Source organism: Pteropus medius, unplaced genomic scaffold (genome assembly GCF_902729225.1).
Source record: "Pteropus medius unplaced genomic scaffold, Ma_sr-lr_union100, whole genome shotgun sequence".
In the NCBI taxonomy this organism is placed as follows: domain Eukaryota; kingdom Metazoa; phylum Chordata; class Mammalia; order Chiroptera; family Pteropodidae; genus Pteropus; species Pteropus medius.
Window position 1 is genome coordinate 926,088 of NW_024354503.1, and position 18,829 is coordinate 944,916.

Here is an 18,829-nt window from a genome sequence, read left to right on the forward strand (position 1 = left end):
TCACCGGGCTGCTGTGAGGAGGAAACAGAATTGATCCTGGTAGTAGAAAGTGCCCTATAAACGTCAGTTAATAAGATGAGGAAGAAAGCGGGCCGGCCGCCCCTCTGCACAGCCCGGGCGGGCGCCCACCTGTCTCCTTGCGCAGGTTCTCCTCCAGCGTGGACAGCTTCACATCGTATGAGTTGCGCATGGCAGTGATGTCCTCCTCCAGCCGGGCCCTGGACTCCTGCTCTGCCTCATAGTCCGCCCTCAGCCGGGCCAGGCGCTCCTCATACTCCTGAGAGTGGCGGGGGAGGCGGGGTAGGGGACGGGCGGGGGCAGGGCAGGGGAAATGGGACACAGAGGGGGGCAGCATTGTATCACCATTTTAAAACACAGCTTTCAGTATTCCTTTCTTTTTTTTTTTGTCATTTAAACAATCCAAAAAACATAAATAAGCCAAAAGAACAGAATTAAAATTACCTACATGACACTGGGATGATTAATGGCTGGTGAAGATCATTCTGAATTTTTCTCTATGAATTTTTAACAGGTTAATAAATTATGTGTTGGTTTGTAGTCTATTTTCTCCACACAGCAATATATCATGAACACCTTTCTGCATCAACAAATAGGTTTTAACCAAATGGTCCTCAATCCAGTCCTTCCAATTTCCTTCTCTCTGGAGCCCTCCGCTCCCCTAATTTCCTGTCTCGTACCACACGGAGAACACTGAAGCCATTGGGTGTGAACTCCCTCACCTTCTCAGCCCCACGTCTTCCTGTCCACATGCAAGTCTGCCTGGAAGCTCCATGTCCTCTTGTGACAGTGTACAAAACATCTGAAGCCAAGCCACCCCACTAAAGGACTTTGCTCTTTCAATCCCCAGCTCCCCCTCCTACCCCACGGATTTCTCCCTCGGTACTAGACCATTCCTGGCAGTCTACACAACGTGATCGATTACTTCCAATTTTAAAAGCAATAAAAACTCTTCTTTGGCCCCACGAGTGCCTCCAGCTATATTGCCCAGTGCCTAGTAGGTGCTCAGAAAATGCTTGCTGATGCTTGAATGGGAGGCTGAAGTGCAAACCCAGACCCCTGAGTCTTGCTTGGTACTTGCTACACAATCCAATGATGAGACCCCTTTATGTAGAGGAAAGCTGCTAGTTAGTATACTCATTCTAGAGGTGTGAAATAGGCTCAGAGAGCTTAAGCCACCTGATCAAGGTCACAGAGCCTAAGAACAGGACTTGCAGAATGTAAAAGCTAGGACCCTAGGAATCTCCTAGCCCCAATCCCACCACATACGGCTGGTGGACTAAAGCCCAGAGTCACGTCCACAGTCACACTTCTGGCTCGTGGCTGAGCTGATTCCTAGCCCAGCACCCTCTCCATTACACGTGGGGGCCACCTCCCTTATCCTGAGCATCCTGCCTGGTTCTGGAATGGAAGGGAAAGTACAGTTCCAGGCACGTAGTAGGTGCTCAATAAATGCAAGAATCATACGTGAAAGAAAGAATGGTGGCGGGGCGGGGTGAGGGAAGACAGACGCCTTTGACTCTTCCTCCAAGTGTGGCTCGCAGATACTCCAGGTCAGAAAACAAACTTGGTGGCAGCGACCTCGGGCAGCAATGCTCAGATGCAGTGCTCACTGAGCTGCCTCACAAGGAGGAGGCAGGTGACACCCCATCTCCAGGGAAGGAGGACCCTCCAGCCCAAACAGCATCTCTTCTCTCTGATGACCACTAGGGGGCGGCAGCACCCTGCCTATCTGACAGCCAAGGTGCCCCACGTCCAGCCGGTCCTCCTTGGGGAGGAAGCTTCCAGCCTCTGGCCAACCCTCCCCACCCCTACTGTTTTGTGACTACATCTACCTGTTGCTATGTGATTCCAAAACCTACTCTGAACCCCCAAAGTATGGCCTCTCATTCTGTGGGCTTGGGCTCAGCTATCACCAAAGGCCCCCTCATCCTAACACTTCCCCAGCAGCCGGGTTCAGGGCTCCAGAGATGGACCTGATACCCCGATCTTGCCTCAGGAGCCCCCAGACCAGCAGGGGGAAAGGCAGAGAGAGAGCAGCTGAGCTCCCAGAATCCTCACAGAGGCCAGGACAGGGTCCATCCGGGGCCCACAATTGGGCCTCTGCCCGAACAGTAACAGCCTCCGCCTGTCATGGGCAGTACTTAGGGAGCCTTAGGTCAATTTCCCCCAGCCTTCTAACCCACAAAACTGAGACCCCCAGGCCTTACCCAGTCTCCCCCTTCAGAGGCTGGGCCCCAGGCCTTCACAACCTGGCTGGGACTTCCAGGGGCCTCAGGGCTGACCCCACCTGAGGTCATAGTCAAGTGGCAAAAGTCCAGCAGCAGACACATCCAGCCCCAGTCCCCACAGCACTGTCCCTGCTGGCATTAGGTTCTCCGCCAGGACAAAGCCAGGGCCCTAAAGGGACTGTTGAATGTCAAACCCCACCACGTGCCTGGGTCTCAGAATGTGGCCCTCAAGTGGCAGGAACCTCTGGAAACCAACAGAGCCTAGAGTCAGGGAGCCCCAGGTGACAGCTTTTCCTGAGAGGCCAACACCCCAATTGTCCACTGGTCAGACGAGCACCTGAGGGCTCCCCATTGCCCGCCTTGGCTGCCCTGCCTTCCGCCCAGGCTTGCTGGAACCTGCTAAGGGGACCGACTCCTTCCGCTCTGACTGCCTGGCCTTTGCACAGGCCGTTCTCACTACCAGGAATGCCTTCTCCACTTCCATCAGCCCACAGCCACCCCTTACTGCTGTGCTGAAGACAGGCCGCGCTCCTGGAGATGCCCCCATTCCCCCTTCTGTTCTCTCACTGATGTGAGATAGACTGGACTCTAGAGTCGGGGACCCAAGTTCAAATCCCAGCTCTGACTCTCCCCCTAGCCTTGTGACTTTAGGCAAGTCATGGCTCCTCTCTGAGCCTCAGCTTTCTGAGTTCCAAAAGGGAGATTATATCACCTCTGAGGTGATGCTGAGGTTGACACGACACCCTTCTCGAGATGGTCAGACAAGCCCCACCTGCCTACCCTTCTCCATCTGCCCTGGGTCTCACCTCCCGGATCAGCTGCTTCTCGGCCTCCGTGTCATGCTGGATCACAGGTGGGGGCAACGGCTTCTCCTCAGTTTGGACAGGGTTTAGGGGCACCTGATTGGACAGCAGGGCTGGGAGAAAAGCAGAGAGGAGAGGGCTGTGACCAAAGTACACGTGGTTTGCAGGAGCTCAGCAGAAATCCATAAAGACAACCACAGGCTCATTCAAAAAGTCTTCAAAGTATTGAACTTATTTGAAGCATGTCTCTATGTAAAATGCTAATTTATTCGTTCATTCAAGAAATATTTCTTGAGCACTACATGTTCTAGGCACTGGAGATGAGCTATTGAACAAAACAGACAAAACTCCACCCCCACAAGTTGAGTTTTCAATTGGGAGAGAAAGGCGAACAAAATAAATAAGGCAAACTGATGACGTCACAAAGCGATGCATTCTGAGGAGAGGAAGAAAGCGGGAGGGTTTTCAGGAGTATGAACCAAGAGGGAGCCGTGTGCTTTAAACAGAGAGGTCAGGGAAGGGCTCTTAGACACGGGAAGAGGAGAACAGCGATCTGAAGGAAGTGAGGGGCAGAGCAAAGCGGGCAGAGGTCCTGGGGACAGACAGAGGGAGCAGTGAGTGCAGAGGTCCTGCAGTGGACAGGGGCCTGGACTGTCAGGAGGCCAACGTGGCGGGAGTGGAGTGAGAGAGGGAGAGTATGGGCGAAAAGGAAGAGGGAGAGGGCACGGGGCCAGATCAGGGGGACCTCGCAGGCCGTGGTGAGCGCCTCGGCTTTGACTCTGGGATAAACTGGCCATTGGGAGGGTCTGCGCCGGGCGGTGAAAAGATTTGCATTTGGGCAGGATCTCGCTGGCTGCTGTGTGGAGAATGTACTGAGCGGGGTCAAGGGCAGACACCGGGAGACCTACTGGGGGCTTCCGCAGTAATTCAGGTGAGAGATAATAGTGGCTCAGGGCAGGGGGACAGCAGGGGACAGATCCTGGATATGTTTTGAGAGAGAACAGGATCTACTGCTAGATTAGATACGGGTTGGAGCTCTCTAGAAGCCAAGGATAACCGCAGGGCTTCTGGCTTGAACACCTGCAAGGAGAGAGTTGCCATCAGCTGGGCGGGGACAGCTGCAAGACAAGCAGCTCTGGGGAAGATCAAGAGCTCGACGTTGGATGTGTTAAGTTAATAGACAGCTGGATATTCAAGTCTGGAATTCAGAGGACACATGTTATCAATCATTTTTATAAATTTTCTACATTTTATGATGCTTTGACATGTTGGGGGACTTGCTGGACGGCGGGGAGACCACCCCTCCCAGGGCCAGCTAATCCCCAGAGAGAGTAAATAACTTGTCGGTGAGCCTGTCTCTCATACACAAACCATCCGAGCTCGAGCCCATGCTCCTAACCACCTTCTCTATCTAACTCATGCCAAGCCAGCATTTCCCCGGCCTTCGGTCACCACAGGGCCTGGGTCCAGGGACAGCCCCTGTGCCCCGAACATACCGGCATTATTCAAATGAGCCAGTCCCACACTGTTTCCGCTGCCCTGCCTTGTCTTTCCCACGGAAACCCCAGTGCAGGCTCTGGCTCAGGCTGGCCCCGTGCTCCTCTCCGGCTCCAGACTGACCCTGGTGCTTCCCCCTGTGGCCCTGCACGGTGTGCCCGCCTCTCGTTTCTAGGGTAACTGTGAATAACATAAAACCTTTCTTTCAATGGTATTGACCTCTCTGTGTCACCATTCAGTCACCCGTATAAATTAAGACCTGGACGCAAATCACATGGCCAGGCCGGAGGTCTACAAGTGAGAGCCTTGAGCTTAGAGATGGCATTTAAAGCCATGAGACCAGAGGAATCCACCTTCAGGGTGCGTGCAGAGAGAGGGGAGAGGGCCGCCCCTGCGATAGGCTAGCATCAGGAGGTTAGGGAAGGGGTGGGCTTGTGTGAGGGGCCGGACAGGTGGGAGGAGAACCGGGAGGGAGCATGTCCAGGAAGCATGGAGAAGGGAGGGGGCTTGAAGGGGATCGGCTGAGTGAGTGACCCGATGCCGACGCCGAGGACAGCTGAGGCCTGCCTGAGCACCGATGGCTGTGCTGGATCACAGGAGGTCATCCGCGACAAGGGCAGCCTCAGGGGGACGGGGCCCGGACCGGGCGCGAGATTGTGGAAGGAGGAAAACTGCGGTCAGTGAAACAGACCAGTGTTTCAAGTTGTACCATCAGGGGAAGAGAGAAATGTGACAGTCCCCGGAGGGCAGAACCGGGCTGAGAGGGCGATGGCTAAGGGCCAGTCCCGCGTGGTGGAAGCACGCAGAGCTTTGCGTCACAAACACCTGGATTAAGGCCCCACTATAGAGTGAAAGCGTCACGCATTGTCTAATGAGCTTTATGTGCTCAGGCCACACGTTCGTTACTTCATGCAATCCTCCCAAACTGCCTCAAACCATAACAAAGCAGGTGTTGTTGTTACCCCCATTTCACAGATGAGGAAACTGAGGCTCAGAGAAGCCAAGCTGCTGGGCCAGGGAGCCAGGGAGTGAACTGGCTATTACTGCTCAGCTCTCTGCTCTGCCCTGCACTAGTCACCTCCGCTTGCTGAGCTGCATGTTCCTAATCCAGGAGGAGGGGACACTAACACCCCGACCCCACAAGGCTGCCACGATCACCCCCGAAAGGCTGCATAAATGCTAGCTGCCAGGTCTGGGGAGCCACTGGCAGAGCCTCTCTGACTCCCTCCTGGTGCCTCTCGCCATTCCTCCACCCAGCTTCCCCTTACCAACCTCGGGGGTGAGTAGGACCAGAGGTGGGGAGGTAGGGAGAGAGGAGCAAGGCAGACTGCCAAAGTGGACTCCCCATCATGGTGTTCAAGGTCGCCGCCACTCCGGCCCCTGCCACCCTCTACCTGGCCATCTCCCCCACCCTACTCAGCGTGCAGCCAGCAGAAGTACTTCTGGTTCCCCAAACACACTTTATAGTTTTGTGCATCTTTGCACTCAATGGCCTCTCTCAGCCTAACAGGGAGACTTCTCGCCCCATCCCAAGACACTGCTTGATTACCCCTCCTCTGTAAAGCCTCCCTCCCTGACCATACCCCGCCCCTGGTTGAACTTGGACACTCCTTTCTGCCCTGTGGTGCCTGTACAGCCCTCTACCCTAGACACACATGATGGTGTGCTGGGTAGAGAGCTGTACATGATCAGCCCCAGGAGACAAGGTGCCCATGAGGCAGAGCCTAGATCTGGTTCATCTCTGGTTCATCCCTAGTGCCCAGCACAGGTCCATACACAGAGGGGCTGCTTAGTGAACTCTGGATGGACAGTGGGTGGGTGAGTGGAAAGATGGATAAAAGGCTGGATAACAGGATGAAGCAAATGAATAGGTAGATGTGTGGATGGTAGGATAGATAGGGTGGGTAGAGAGAACGGGTGAATAGATGGGTAGATTAAGTGGATGGATGACTGAATGGATGGGTGGGTGGATGGGTATGTGCATAGAATGAATAGATAGAGAGAAATGTGGGTGGGGAGGTGGACTTAGGCTCTTTTGTGCTCCCTTCCCCAAGGGTTTCTCAGATAAAGAAAACCTTGGAGTCCCTCAGTTGCAAGGACCTTGCAGGCCTGTGTTCCAGGTATGGACTTCCACCTGCCAAACGCCTGGGCGTGGGAGCTGCCGTCACAAGGTGCCTAACTGGGACCATAGATGGGATGTGGGGGAGTGAGTCATTCAGCTACTGAGCAGCACAGCATCACGATGCTGCCACAAGGACGGTAGGCAGACGAGGGGATGACGAATGTGCAGCCCAGAAGCGGGGAGTAGGTAAGAGAGCCCAGGGCTGATGGGACAGGCCAGACGGACCAGCCTCTTCCTGGGGCATCGGCAAGCAGACACCATCGGAGCTGTCACCAACCAGGGCTCTCGCTGCCTTTTCTAAAGCTATGCTCCCATGAAGTTGAAAGGACACAGCGCGCTGCCTCCACATCTCTCAGATGGGAGACTAGCAGCAGGGAGACCGAGGGAGAGAGCCTTTCTCTCTGACCCTTGACCCTTCTGCCACTTCCTCCGCGAGCTGCCCCACCTGATAGGTTATTGGGGTTCATCTGCTGGGCCAGAATCGCCTTGAGCTTCTTGATCTCCTCTTGGTACTCGCGCAGGAGGGCATCCTTGGGGTCCTCATTTATGTGTGGCTTGTTCTTGATGTTCTTGGCTCGGTTGGCGTAGCGCAGCGTGCTGAGCGTCTCGTCGTAGTTGTTGTCCGCGGGAGACAGGCAGGCCACCATCAGCGTCTTGGTGTTGCCTCCCAGCGAGTCTTGCAGCAGCCGTGTCAGCTTCGAGTCCCGGTAGGGGATGTGTTTGCAGCGCCCATCCACCAGGGCCGAGATGACATTGCCCAGCGCCGACAGCGACAGGTTGATCTTGGTGGCCTCCTTGAGCCGCTCCCCCGTGGCTCCCGTCTTGGACTGCCGCTCGCTGCCCGCCAGGTTCCACCAGGTTCAGCTTGCCCGCCCGGAGGTGGTCCTTGCCCCGCTCGTCTGCAGACCAACCAGGCAGAAGGGTGAGGGCCTTCGGGTGACCCCCACCCCCCACAGTAACGAGGGCAGTTAGCTATCAGGAATCAAGCTCACCACCCACGGAGGGTCTCATTTCAGCCGCCCAGGACCTCCATGAAGGAGGCGCTATCACTGTTCCCATCTTACAGATGAGGATACTGAGGTTCAGAAAGGGCATTTAATTGCCCAAAGTCCAAGTGGTGGAGCCAGGATCAGGACCCGGGGCTGTCTCACTCCAGGGAGCAGGGCCTGGGAGACACAGACTATTCTCTGAGTGCAGCAGAATTTCTTACAGCTATCATGACAGCTCCTACAGACTTCCTGTGAGGCCAGAAGTGGGGAGTTGGGGGAATGTGACTGGGTCACCAGGGATTTGTATCCTTTAATGCAAAAAAACGTCAGGTTTGGAGACTCTTGGGCCTGGTTCCTGTCTCAGTCCTGCCCCTTACTTGCTGTGTGACCTTGGCAGAGGCATGCACCTCTCTGATCCTCAATTGTCATATCAACAAAATGAGACTAACCACAGGGTTAGGGTTAGCTGTTGGGAGGAGGAAACCGACAGCATGTTTTTGCAGGGTCTGCACAGGGCCTGGCCCAGAGCAGGCGTTTGTTTCCTCTGAGAACAAGCCTGGTTCTGCAGTGACTGAGCTGTGCTAGCAGGGCAGACCCCGAGTGCTGAGGGCGACAGGAGGCCGGACACCCCCTGGTTGGAAGCAGGGGCTCAGAGCACAGGTTTTGGAGACACAGACCTGGGAAGTTCAGTCTTGGGAGATCCATCCCTTAGTTGCTAGGAAACTTGGGGAAATAGCTTCACTTGACTCTGAGCCTCAGCTCAGAATCAAAGACCCGCCCCGAGGCGGTGTTGTAAGGATTACACTGATAGCACACATGGGAAGAGCTCAGGGTTGTGCCTGCCACGTAGCAAGTGCTCACTGAATGACAGCTTGCCGCTCTTAATTCTATTAATAATTCTCCTCATCTCTAGATGATACCATAAACGGTCCCAAGTGAGACAAGACAGAGGGGCAGGGGCTTCTTTCTTAGTTTCCTGTTGGTTGAAACCAGAATTGACCTAGCTTTGCCCATGGGCACAGGAGCCTGAAGTAAAGAAATTTGGCTGGTACCCAGTAGAGCAGGGGAATGGACCAGTACTGGCCAGTGACCTGTTAGGAACCAGGCCGCACAACAGGAGGTGAGTGGCGGGCAAGTGAAGGAAGCTTCATCTGGATTTGCTCCCCAGCGCCAGCATCACTGCCTCAGCTCCGCCTCAGATCATCAGGCATTAGATTCTCATAGGAGCCTAGTGCCCAAAAGGCTGGGGACCGCTGCAGTACAGACTTGAACATGAAAGGGGCTTAATTTTTTCGCTATTACAAAAAAAAAAAAGCAGGAAGGCGGGACATGGAATCGCCGTTCTGGAAAGCACTTTGCAGAATGTACTGGGAACTTTAGACAGGTCTGTGCCCTCTGCTTCAGATGGACTCCAGGGAACCTGATCTGAGGAAATGTCTCTAAAAGAAGAAAGGTTTTGTCTGCAGCCAGGCCACCCTGAAGAAGCCTGATCCCATCTGATCTCGGAAGCTAAGCAGGGTCAGGCCTGGTTAGTACTTGGATGGGAGACCACCTAGGAAGATCAGGTGCTGTAGGCGTAAAAAATAAAAAAATTAAAAAAATAAATAAGGGGTTGTAAGCTGACTAGGTCCTTGTAATCTGTGAGGTCAACCAAGGGTTGCCTCATCTAAAATAAAAAATAAAAAAATAAAGTAAATAAAAGCAGAAAGGTTTTGTGCACAAAGATGTTCATGATGCCATTATTTACAAGGAAAAACGGGAAACTACTGTAACATCTTGTAGGGGACTGGTTAGAAAAGGCCGTGAGTGATGCATTTTTCTGCAGCCACCACCCATGGTCATATGCACTAATGCATATAAACTGCACAGCACACAGTAAGTGCTCAGTGGTAGCTACCAGTATTATTATTGTTGTTGTTGTTGATGCTGTTTGTCCTGGCAACATGGGTCCTAGCACGGGGAGGGTCCTCTCATGTTTCCTGCAGGCAGTTCGAGCCCCTTCCCAGTTTCAGATGGGGCTTTGAGGCTCTGAGAGGTGAGGTGTCTTGGCCTTACTGAGTATCAGTGGAGGTGGAAGAGCCTTCAAGATCATCTTATCCAACCCCTTCTTTGTGAAGATCAGAAGACCGAAGCCCAGAAAGGGGCAGTGACCATCATAAGGTCACACGGGAGGTCTGTGGCAAAAGCAGAAGTTGAACCCAGCTCAGGTCGTCTGGCCCCTCCACCCCGCCAGGCTCCACATACCCACGGCGTAGATCTCGATGCTGATGGTGAAGATGGAGTGGGAGCGTGAGGAGTCCTTGTTCATCAGGGTGTAGCCGACCGAGCGGTTCTTCCAGCCCGTCTCCATGATGCGCTCGCACTGGGCCACGTCGTGCACCGTGTGCATGGAGAGCCCCTTCACGTACACGCCCTTCTCCGGGTGCTCCTTCAGCTGTGGGCCGGAGGCACGGGCCAGGGGCAGGTGGGGTAGGCATCCCCGAGGAAAGGGCCTCGTTCAGACCACCTTCGCCCTCCCGCACAGCAGTCGGCACCCCAAATACCCTATTAGCCAGAGGGTTTGCTCCAGGTGGAGACAGCCTCACCCACCACTACCTCTTACTTGTGGGACCTTGGGCCAGTGACTGAACCTCTCTGAGCCTCAATTTCCACGTCTGTAAACTGGGTATGAGATACCTATCTCCTAGGGAGGTGGTGAGGATTTAGCAAACTAAGGCCCATACAATGCTTGGCACGTTGCCTGGCACATGGCAAGTGCCCCACAAAGGCAAGCCACTGTCCTCACTGTTGTTAGTGCTATTATTATGCAGCTGGCTTTCAGTCTGGGCACTTTAGCTCCCCGGGGCTGACTCTGTCATCCAAGGGCTCTGAGTGTTCCCCTGTGCCCTGTCGACATGGCTCTTTGCCTCTCTGCCACAGCTCCAGGGAAACACGCCCGTTCCCAGATCCTTGGATCATGGCCGGTGAAGTGCCATTTGCCGCCCAGACCTCCCATCGGCCCACGGCTCAAGCAGGCCCTCAGCGCGATGGCAGTGAGTAAATTAATTTATCTGATTACTCCCTGCTCGCTCTCCAGGCAGCCAAGTTGTTTTGTTGCTGACACAGAGCTGTGAAACGCAATATTTTTCAAGTGTGAGAAGAAATAAAACTACTCTGGCAAGAGCAGAGTGAATTAGGACAATAGTCATCTGTCTGCTGGTCTGAGCCACAGAAGGCTCAGAGGCTTTGCTCCTGACAGCTTCGGGGTCCGAGGTGGGGTTGCGTCCATATCGCACAGTGGGCGGGGGGAGGGGTGGCAAGCACAGGCTTGCCCATCTACCAAAATTTGGAGAACCAGCCAGAGCCGGCCTGCAGGACTAGGCTTTATGGCATAAACAACTGAGGCACAGAAGGGTTAAGTGACTTGCCGAAGGTCACACAGTTATTAGTGGCAGGGCAGCAACTGGGGGCACAGACAGTGGAAGGGTCCAGAGGCAGGGCTAGGAGAGAGCCTGGAGCATTCTGAAGCAACTGGAGCTTGACATGACAAAGGGTTGATCTTGATCTAGAGGCCACTGTGAGGACAGATTAAAAAAAACAGAAGCAGGAGACCCTGTGAACAGAGCATGGCATGAAGGCAGCCGACCTGTGTGCCCGAGAGCCGCCTGTTTCGATCGCTGCCATGTTCCCAAGAAGAACCTAGAAGCCTGTCTGGCACTGAGCAGGCCCAGGTGAGGGAGCGGTTGCTCCTGGCTTCAGGAAGAATGCAGCTCCTATTAATCGTACAGGCCTGGAGTAGAAATCTGCTTCTGTCATTTGCTAGTTACAGAAGTCAATTTGCCCCTCTCAGCTTTGGTTTCCTCATCTGTAGAATGAGGATGATAAGTCCTACTTCTGCGTGACTATTATGAAGATTAAGAAGAGAACGGAACTAATTAAAAGTTCTGCAGGTACTTGGATGGGGCTCAGGAACACAGGTCATGAGGAGGGTGAGGATGGTCCGTCTGTCACGAGCAGAAAAGGGGGCAGGGAGGCAACTCCTCACTTAGGGGTACCCCCCCAACCTCATGTTTAGACCTAGGAAGGCCTGCCTTTCACCTTGTGATCCCTGCTCCCTCCATCCCTCCCCCACTATTCCTGCCCTCACCTACCACTGAGCTAGGGAGACACTGAGTGACAGCCACCAGCTGCGCCCTGTTCCTTGGTAACTGCTCCTTCAGCTACAAGGCTGCCTGGTCACCATGGCAACCAGCTGGGATGTTCAGGCAGGAGAGTCTGCCACTGGTCCAGAGCCAAGAAATGCACCCATGGAGGAGGGAGTCCTGACACTCTGCCGGGATGCGGGGTGCTGGTGGATACGAGTGGAGGATCCGCCTCCAGCAATACTGGGCTGTGTTCCATGATGGTCCATGGTGGTTGCAGAGAGGAAGTGTAACTCTGCTTCTTCAAATCTCTTGCTGGCCCTTACCGATCTAATAACCCCTCATTACCAACATGACCAGGCCCCGCATTATGCTGTGGAGCCTGCCCACCTGGGTTCATATCTGGTCTTCCCCTGGCACACCGAGCCTCAGTTTCCCCACCTATAATAAAGGATAAGAACAGCACCTCCTCCTAAGGCTGTCGTGAGGTTTATGTGAAAACCCACCTGTACCTCCTCCGGGAGGAACAAGGGCAAAAGTTCGGTGCACCCATGGGGAGCCCATCTGTCTCTGGCAGCTCCCGGCAAGCAGCCTGAGGCCCGTGGCCCAGCTAGGGCAAGTGCACGTAGCTGCCCGCACTTGGCCCCTTAGGGCCTCGGTACTGAGGCCACTGTAGGGTCCAGGTTAATGAGGAAGGGAGGAGGGCCCCCTGCTGCCCCAGTGTGGGTTGGCAGGGGGCCCTGATCGCGCAAGGCTGGCCTTTCAGGGCTGACACGTGTGTGCTGCAACTTTCTGTGCCTTTCTCCTCTCCCCATTCCCCAGCCCGGGGGGCTGAGCTATGACTCAGCTGCTCTAGCTCCAGGATAAAGAAGACAGTGGAAAGACTTCAGGTGAGAGGCTGGAGGAGGTTCCTGCACAGAAAGGGCCCGGCATTGCTGTGTTTGGGAGAAGCAGAGAAGCAGGGGGTTGGGGGGCGGGGGTGGTCCTGAGAGGGATGGAGGGAGCTCACACTCATGTGGCCTGTACCCTCGGTCTCTTCTCAGTATATCTTTGTTGAATGAATGAATCAACTAATGGACGTCCCTCTCTTGACTGGAATCTCATTTCTGGCTTCTTACTGCCCCAGGAGTTTCCTATATTGCTGACCCTCCAAAATACCGGGAGGAAAGCACCTGACCACTCAGATTCCGCAAGTTCTGGTGCAACAACTACTAATTTGCTCTGCGACCTTGGCCAAGTCCCTTCCTCTCCTTGGGTCTCAATTTCCTCGTCTATACCAGGAAAGGGTTGGGCCACCTCTCCAAGGGTCTTCCTGGCTCAAAATCTTAAGGATTTTTTTTACACACAAGTTTTTCAAGACATCTGCTCTCTGAGGTCCAATCTGTTCCATTGGGCCATGGAGAGGTTGCCAGTGAGAGAGGAACTCACAATGCCCTCAAATGAAGCCAGAGCAACTGGGGGTTGCTCTGGAGCAGAGCAGAGAAACATCCCTGCCCCCACGTGGGTGGGGATGGTGTGGGAACCGGTCCAGCATCCTGTCTAATCTGGAAGACAGGGAGGGTCCAGAGGACTGGGAGGCATCGGTGGCAGCCCCTTTGCCTGGTTCCGCCCCCTCCCCACGGCTGGCAAGGCATGTGGCCTGGGGAGATTTAAGCAGTTCGGGTGAGGGAAGATGTCCAGCCCTGACTCTGTGACTTCCTAGCTCAGTGACCTCAAGTCACTTCTGCTTTCCCAGCCTAGTTTCCTCACCTATAAAAGGGGCATCTCCATAGCAACCTCCCAGGGCTGATGCTCGCTAATGACTGACACTCTCCTACCTGGGGCTTTCTGACTGTGAAGGAGGTGGGCCAACCCCCAATACTGTTTGTGGGCCTCTCGGGGGGTCCATTGGTTGCTTGGTCAGATAAGAAGCACCAGAGTTGGGGGACCACCACCAGCACTTCCCCCCACTGGCCTCTGCTCCTTGGACCTGACCAGGCCCACCCAGCATTGAAAGAGTCCCAGAGAGGACACATAACCAAGGCCTCACACTACGGTGAAGACCCAAGTGTCCCAGACCCGGGTCAAGCCTTGCCACTGTTATCCATTCCTGGCAGGTCACTTGACTTCATTCAGCTCCCCAAAGGGTTAGCCAGGTTCTCCCTACCTTGATTGAACCCTCAGAGGGTCTAATTCTACTTCACGCTGTTGGGAAATGATGTTCTTTCATTCTGATTCTAGCCTTTTACAAAACATGTCTCGACTCCTTCTCCCTAGGGTTCCACCGTGTAGCCCCCAGTCACATCTGCTGTCCTTTCTTGGAATCTCAGTGGCATAAAATGGTTCACACACTGAACACTTGCTATACAGCAGCACTGTGCTAAGCGGCTCTCCTTCATTACCTTTTTCGATCCTCATAACAACCTTATGAGGTCATATCGTCAGTCCTGGGGCCCGCCTACACCAAACCCCTTTTGAAGGGAATAAGGTCCCAGAATCTGGGCCCAGCAGCAGCAGTGAAAGGGGATGTTTGAGATTCAGGACCTTGAAGTCAGACAGACCTGAGTTCAAATCCAGGTTTGGCCACTTACTGCTGGGTGAATCTTCGGCAAGTTAATTAACCTCTCTAAACCTCCCTTCCCGCATCGGTAAATCGGGGATAATAATATCTACCTAACAAGGGTACTGTGAGTACGAAATGGGTAATGTGCCTAAAGCAGTCAGTAAGTAGTAAGTGCTCAATAAATGACGATCATTAGTACCTTATTTTTAGCTTGAATGGCCCTTAGAGATTTTCAAAATAATTTTTTAGAAGTGAAACCCTCTTTTCAAATGGTATCTATTACAAAACTCCATCTATTTCAATAGATACAGGTGGCATTACCCCAGGCAAGGTCCAGCCCTGCCGCGTGTGGTGGAGGTAGGCCCATTAACCCCTCCCCTGCATCATGGACTCGGAATACTCCAAAATTCAAGTTCAGAAGTCCCCACTCTAGTCCACACAGCCACTGTGCTCTCAGGATACCTTCCCTGTACTTCTGAGGGAGCACCACCTGATGCTGACCTCTCTCCTCCCCCAGGCCCCATCTGCCTGTGCCAGGTGTGCACCTACCTCCAGCTTCTGCTTGGTGTCAGGCCCCAGCAGGTCACGGACGTCTTCATTGTAGATCTCCAGGTAGGAGGCCCGGACCAGAAACTTGGTATTCTCTGCACACTGCAGGGAGTGGGTGGAGAGAACAAAGACACCTGAGCACCCACTGCCAGACCTGACTGTGCAACCTGAGCCCCTCTGCAGCCAGGGCATCATGGCAGGAGGGGCGATGTCCAGGGAAGAGGAGTCCCCCACCCCACCCAGCCTCGCCTGCCCGCCCGGCACAGTCTCCCTCTCCGGCTTGGAGCCCTCGGGCTTCACAGAGTTGCTTTACTCTCCTACTGCTATTGTCTCAGGCTCTCTCTCCAAGCTTCAAGGGACAGGAAATGGGAGACACCTCCCCATTACTGGGGAGAGAAACCAAGGCCACAGGTAAGGCCTAGACCAAGCACTGGCTCTGGGCTGATCCCTGGCAGCTCTCTCGCCTGTGGGTCACCAGATGGGTCCCGGGGACAGGAACAGTGAGCTCTGCAGCTGACCAGGGTCCCAGTCCCCACTCTGCCACTTCTCAGATGCAGGGATCTCTGTGCATTGCCACGAATGGTCACCAGGGCAATTCTCAGCTGCAGCCTGGACACTGGGATAACCCACCTTGACCCGGCCTATAGGCACTTCAAATCTCAGCTTCCCCACCTCAAAAATGGGGTGACAGTTACCTCCTGGGCCAGCGTAGGGGTTCAGTGGGATAAAACAGGGCTTTGCACAAGGCTTGGTCTATAGCAACTGCTCAATAGAAAGGAGAGCTATGATTGTGACAGCCACGTCTCAGGACAGTGCTCAGGGCATCGCATCCATGCGAAGTACTAAATGAAATGTTAAAATCCAAAAATGGCAGGAGAAAAATGTGGAACTGTTCGGTGTCATCTTCTCAAGTTTAAGTTCTCCCATCGCCATTTCAGAAACCAGAGCAGCTCATCTGTGCCGAGTAGAGGCAGGCTCTGATTGCATCCCACGGTCAGAAGTGGCCTGTGACCATTTGTGGTCACTGCCTGGGGAGCCCGCAGGCCCCAAGCACCAGCCCTGCCCTTCCCTCCACGAGGCCCATACCTGAACGCTCTCAAAAACGTGCTCGAAGGCCCTGGGGATGATGCCTCTCTGGGAGGGCGGGTCCAGCAGGCCCTGCATGGTGAAGGACTTCCCGCTGCCTGTCTGGCCGTAGGCAAAGATGGTGCCGTTGTAGCCCTCAGTGACACCCTGCATGGGAGGACCAAAACCCAAGCGCTCAGCTGGCCCAGCACAGCCAGGCTTGGAGCCAGGCCCAGGTCTGCGGGGCTGCCTCCTAACTCACACACTCAGGCTCCCTCTGGGTCTCCCACCAGGTGTCCCTAGGCTGGGGGTGGGCAAGCAGAGATGAATAAGGCACAGCTGTGTCCTCAAGGAGTGCACTACCTGGTTGGGTAGGAGACGGTCCCGGTGTGTGGTTAAGAGTTTATGCCACGGAGCCTAGCCACCTGGGTTCAAATCCAGTCCCTACCTTTTACTGACTGTGTGCCCTTGGACTGTTCTTACCCAGGCACACTGAGCCTCCGTTTCCTCCTCTGAAATAAAGAGTCAGAAATAACACCTCCTCCAAGACTGTTGTGAGGTTTCCAGGAGAATTAGTGCATGCATCGGCACGGGAAGTGCTGGCATACGCAGGTGCTTGCTGCATGTCTGCCTGGAGCGTGGGGGACTGATTCCCATACAAGGCAAGTGGAGGCGTTTGTAACGTCAGAAGTTGCACCAGTGGCATGTAGAGGGAGCACAGAGAGGGGAAGACAGGACAGTGTGGGAAGAACCAGGCAGAGCCTCCTGGGTAGGAAGAACTGCGGGGACCGAAAAGGGTGGCTTAGGTTTTGACAGGTGAGAGAAAGGAAGGCATTCCAGGCTAGGGGACAGCTTAAGCAAAGATGCAGAGAGGTGAGAGGCTGAGAGCGGGTGGAACTGGGGCAAGAGGGGTGGAAGATGAAGGAAGTAGGAACGAAGGTAGGAGGCCAACTGGGCGGCACCCTACAGTCACTCCTCATTCACTGATGCATTTATTCGTTCCGTAGGTACTGACTCTCTTCCCTGTGCTGGGCCATGTGCTCTGGCTGGGGACAGAGCGATGAACAAGGCGGACACCCCAGTCCCTGCTCTCACACATGAGGTCACAAATTTTAGAACTCAGCATGGGGCGGGGGATCCAATGTCAGAACATGAGCCCAGAGAGCTGCTCCCAGGCCCCGAGGGTCCATCTGGCAACTACATCTCATTCCGCTGCAAAGACCCTGCCTGTAGAACTACATGGGGCTCCAGATCCCTAGGGACTGCCGCTGGTGAAGGAAGACTGAAGTCAGCTTTCACAGCTCCTCTGAGGGACAGGCTTCATTTTTATGGGCAGGACTGGACGATCACTGCTCTCTTGTCCAAGGCAAGCCTGACCACCGTGTGGGTTCCTGCAGCTCATCAGAGGGCCATGCGCCACACACAGGGACAGGTCCCCTGCAGTGGGGGAGCGGCAGGAGCAGACCCACCACCCAACCAGGAGCCACAGCTGGGCTCCTTAGAGTCGGGGGCACATGAAGTCCTAGGAACAAAAACATGGTGTGGCGCTCAAGTATCAATGCCACCCAGACCCAGAGAAGGGATTCATACTATATAAAAATAACTATTGCCACACCATCCAGTAGGGTCTACCCACTAGCCACACTAGAAATGTGCCTGGTGCAGCTGAGAAACTGGATTTATTTTTATTTTCTTTTAATTTACATTTAAAACCTGAAACGGCGTAAAATATTTTTCCACTAAACACAACTTTATTTTTTGTGCTTCATTTCATTTTAACTGTTGACACTTCAGCATCTAAATTGTGTGCTACAAGTGTAAAACACAGGCCACATTTTGAAGACTTCATATGAAGAATGTAAAATATCTCCCTAATGGTTATTATACAATGATAATATCTATTATGTTTTATCGAAACGATAATATTTTGGATATAATGAGTTAAGTAATGTGTTATTAAAATTAATTTTGCATGTCTCCTTTTACTTTTTAAAATGTGGCTACTTAAAAAATTTTAATTAACACACGTGGCTCACATTACGTTTGTATTAAAAAGCACTGCTGTACAGCCACTGGTCACTTGCAGTTATTTAAATACAATTTATCTAAAATTAAATAAAATTAAAATTCACTTCCTCAGTAGCATTGGCCTCATTTCAAGTGCTCATTTGCCACATGTGACTAGTGGGTATTTACTTGGACAGCCCAAACACACAACATGTTCACCATCGCAGAAAGTTCTACAGATCAGTGCTGCTCTGGAGTGAATTAGAAAACAATCTCACATGCATCTTTAAGGAAAAACATAAAATTTCAAAAAAGAAGTTTCACCCATCAACTGATACTTCCAGACCTGCCAGGAACAAGCTCACACACAGAGCAGGTCCTCGATGTTGGCCACTCTGTACTTCCGCCTGGGTCCAGCCACAGCCCCCATCCCAAAATGATTGGGATTAAGTGATTTTCATGAAATCAACTGTTATTTGACTCTCTTTTTAACCTGGTGTCATCCTTGGCAATAATTCCCATGAAACTGCATTACAGGTTGGATGTGCTGAATATTTTTTCTACCCCACATTAAACACTTCACTATCGAAACCGAAATAAAAAGCATCTATCCTGAATTGCCTCACATCCCCTTTCTGCCCCTTTCAAAATGAACAGCTCCATGTCCCATCCCGGGGCCAAACTCTAAGGCTTCTACCACGTCACTGTCTCTGTCCTCAGTCTGGACGTGATAGAAGCCATGGTACCTGGCCCCTGGGTGAGTCACCAGAGGTGACTCTAAGGCCATAGGAGTAGGGAGAGATGGCAAAGCCACCGGTTGGGAAAGAGCCCACAGACCAGGCAGCAGGCCAGGCAGAGTGGCGAGCAGCTCAGGTTAAGACATAA

General features: G+C 53.4%; 1 protein-coding gene and 1 pseudogene across 1 annotated transcript in view; one reads left to right on the forward strand and one right to left on the reverse strand.

Moving 5' to 3' along the window:
* The window catches only part of KIF17 (kinesin family member 17), a 33,179-nt gene that overhangs the window by 11,452 nt on the left and 2,898 nt on the right, over positions 1–18,829 (reverse strand). Inside the window, 7 exon segments of the mRNA XM_039854363.1 lie at positions 130–277; positions 3,056–3,165; positions 7,117–7,519; positions 7,521–7,570; positions 9,905–10,094; positions 14,873–14,974; positions 15,959–16,105. Of these exon segments, the coding sequence (XP_039710297.1) occupies positions 130–277; positions 3,056–3,165; positions 7,117–7,519; positions 7,521–7,570; positions 9,905–10,094; positions 14,873–14,974; positions 15,959–16,105 (1,150 nt within the window).
* LOC120596496 (uncharacterized) lies at positions 9,119–9,237 on the forward strand (annotated as a pseudogene).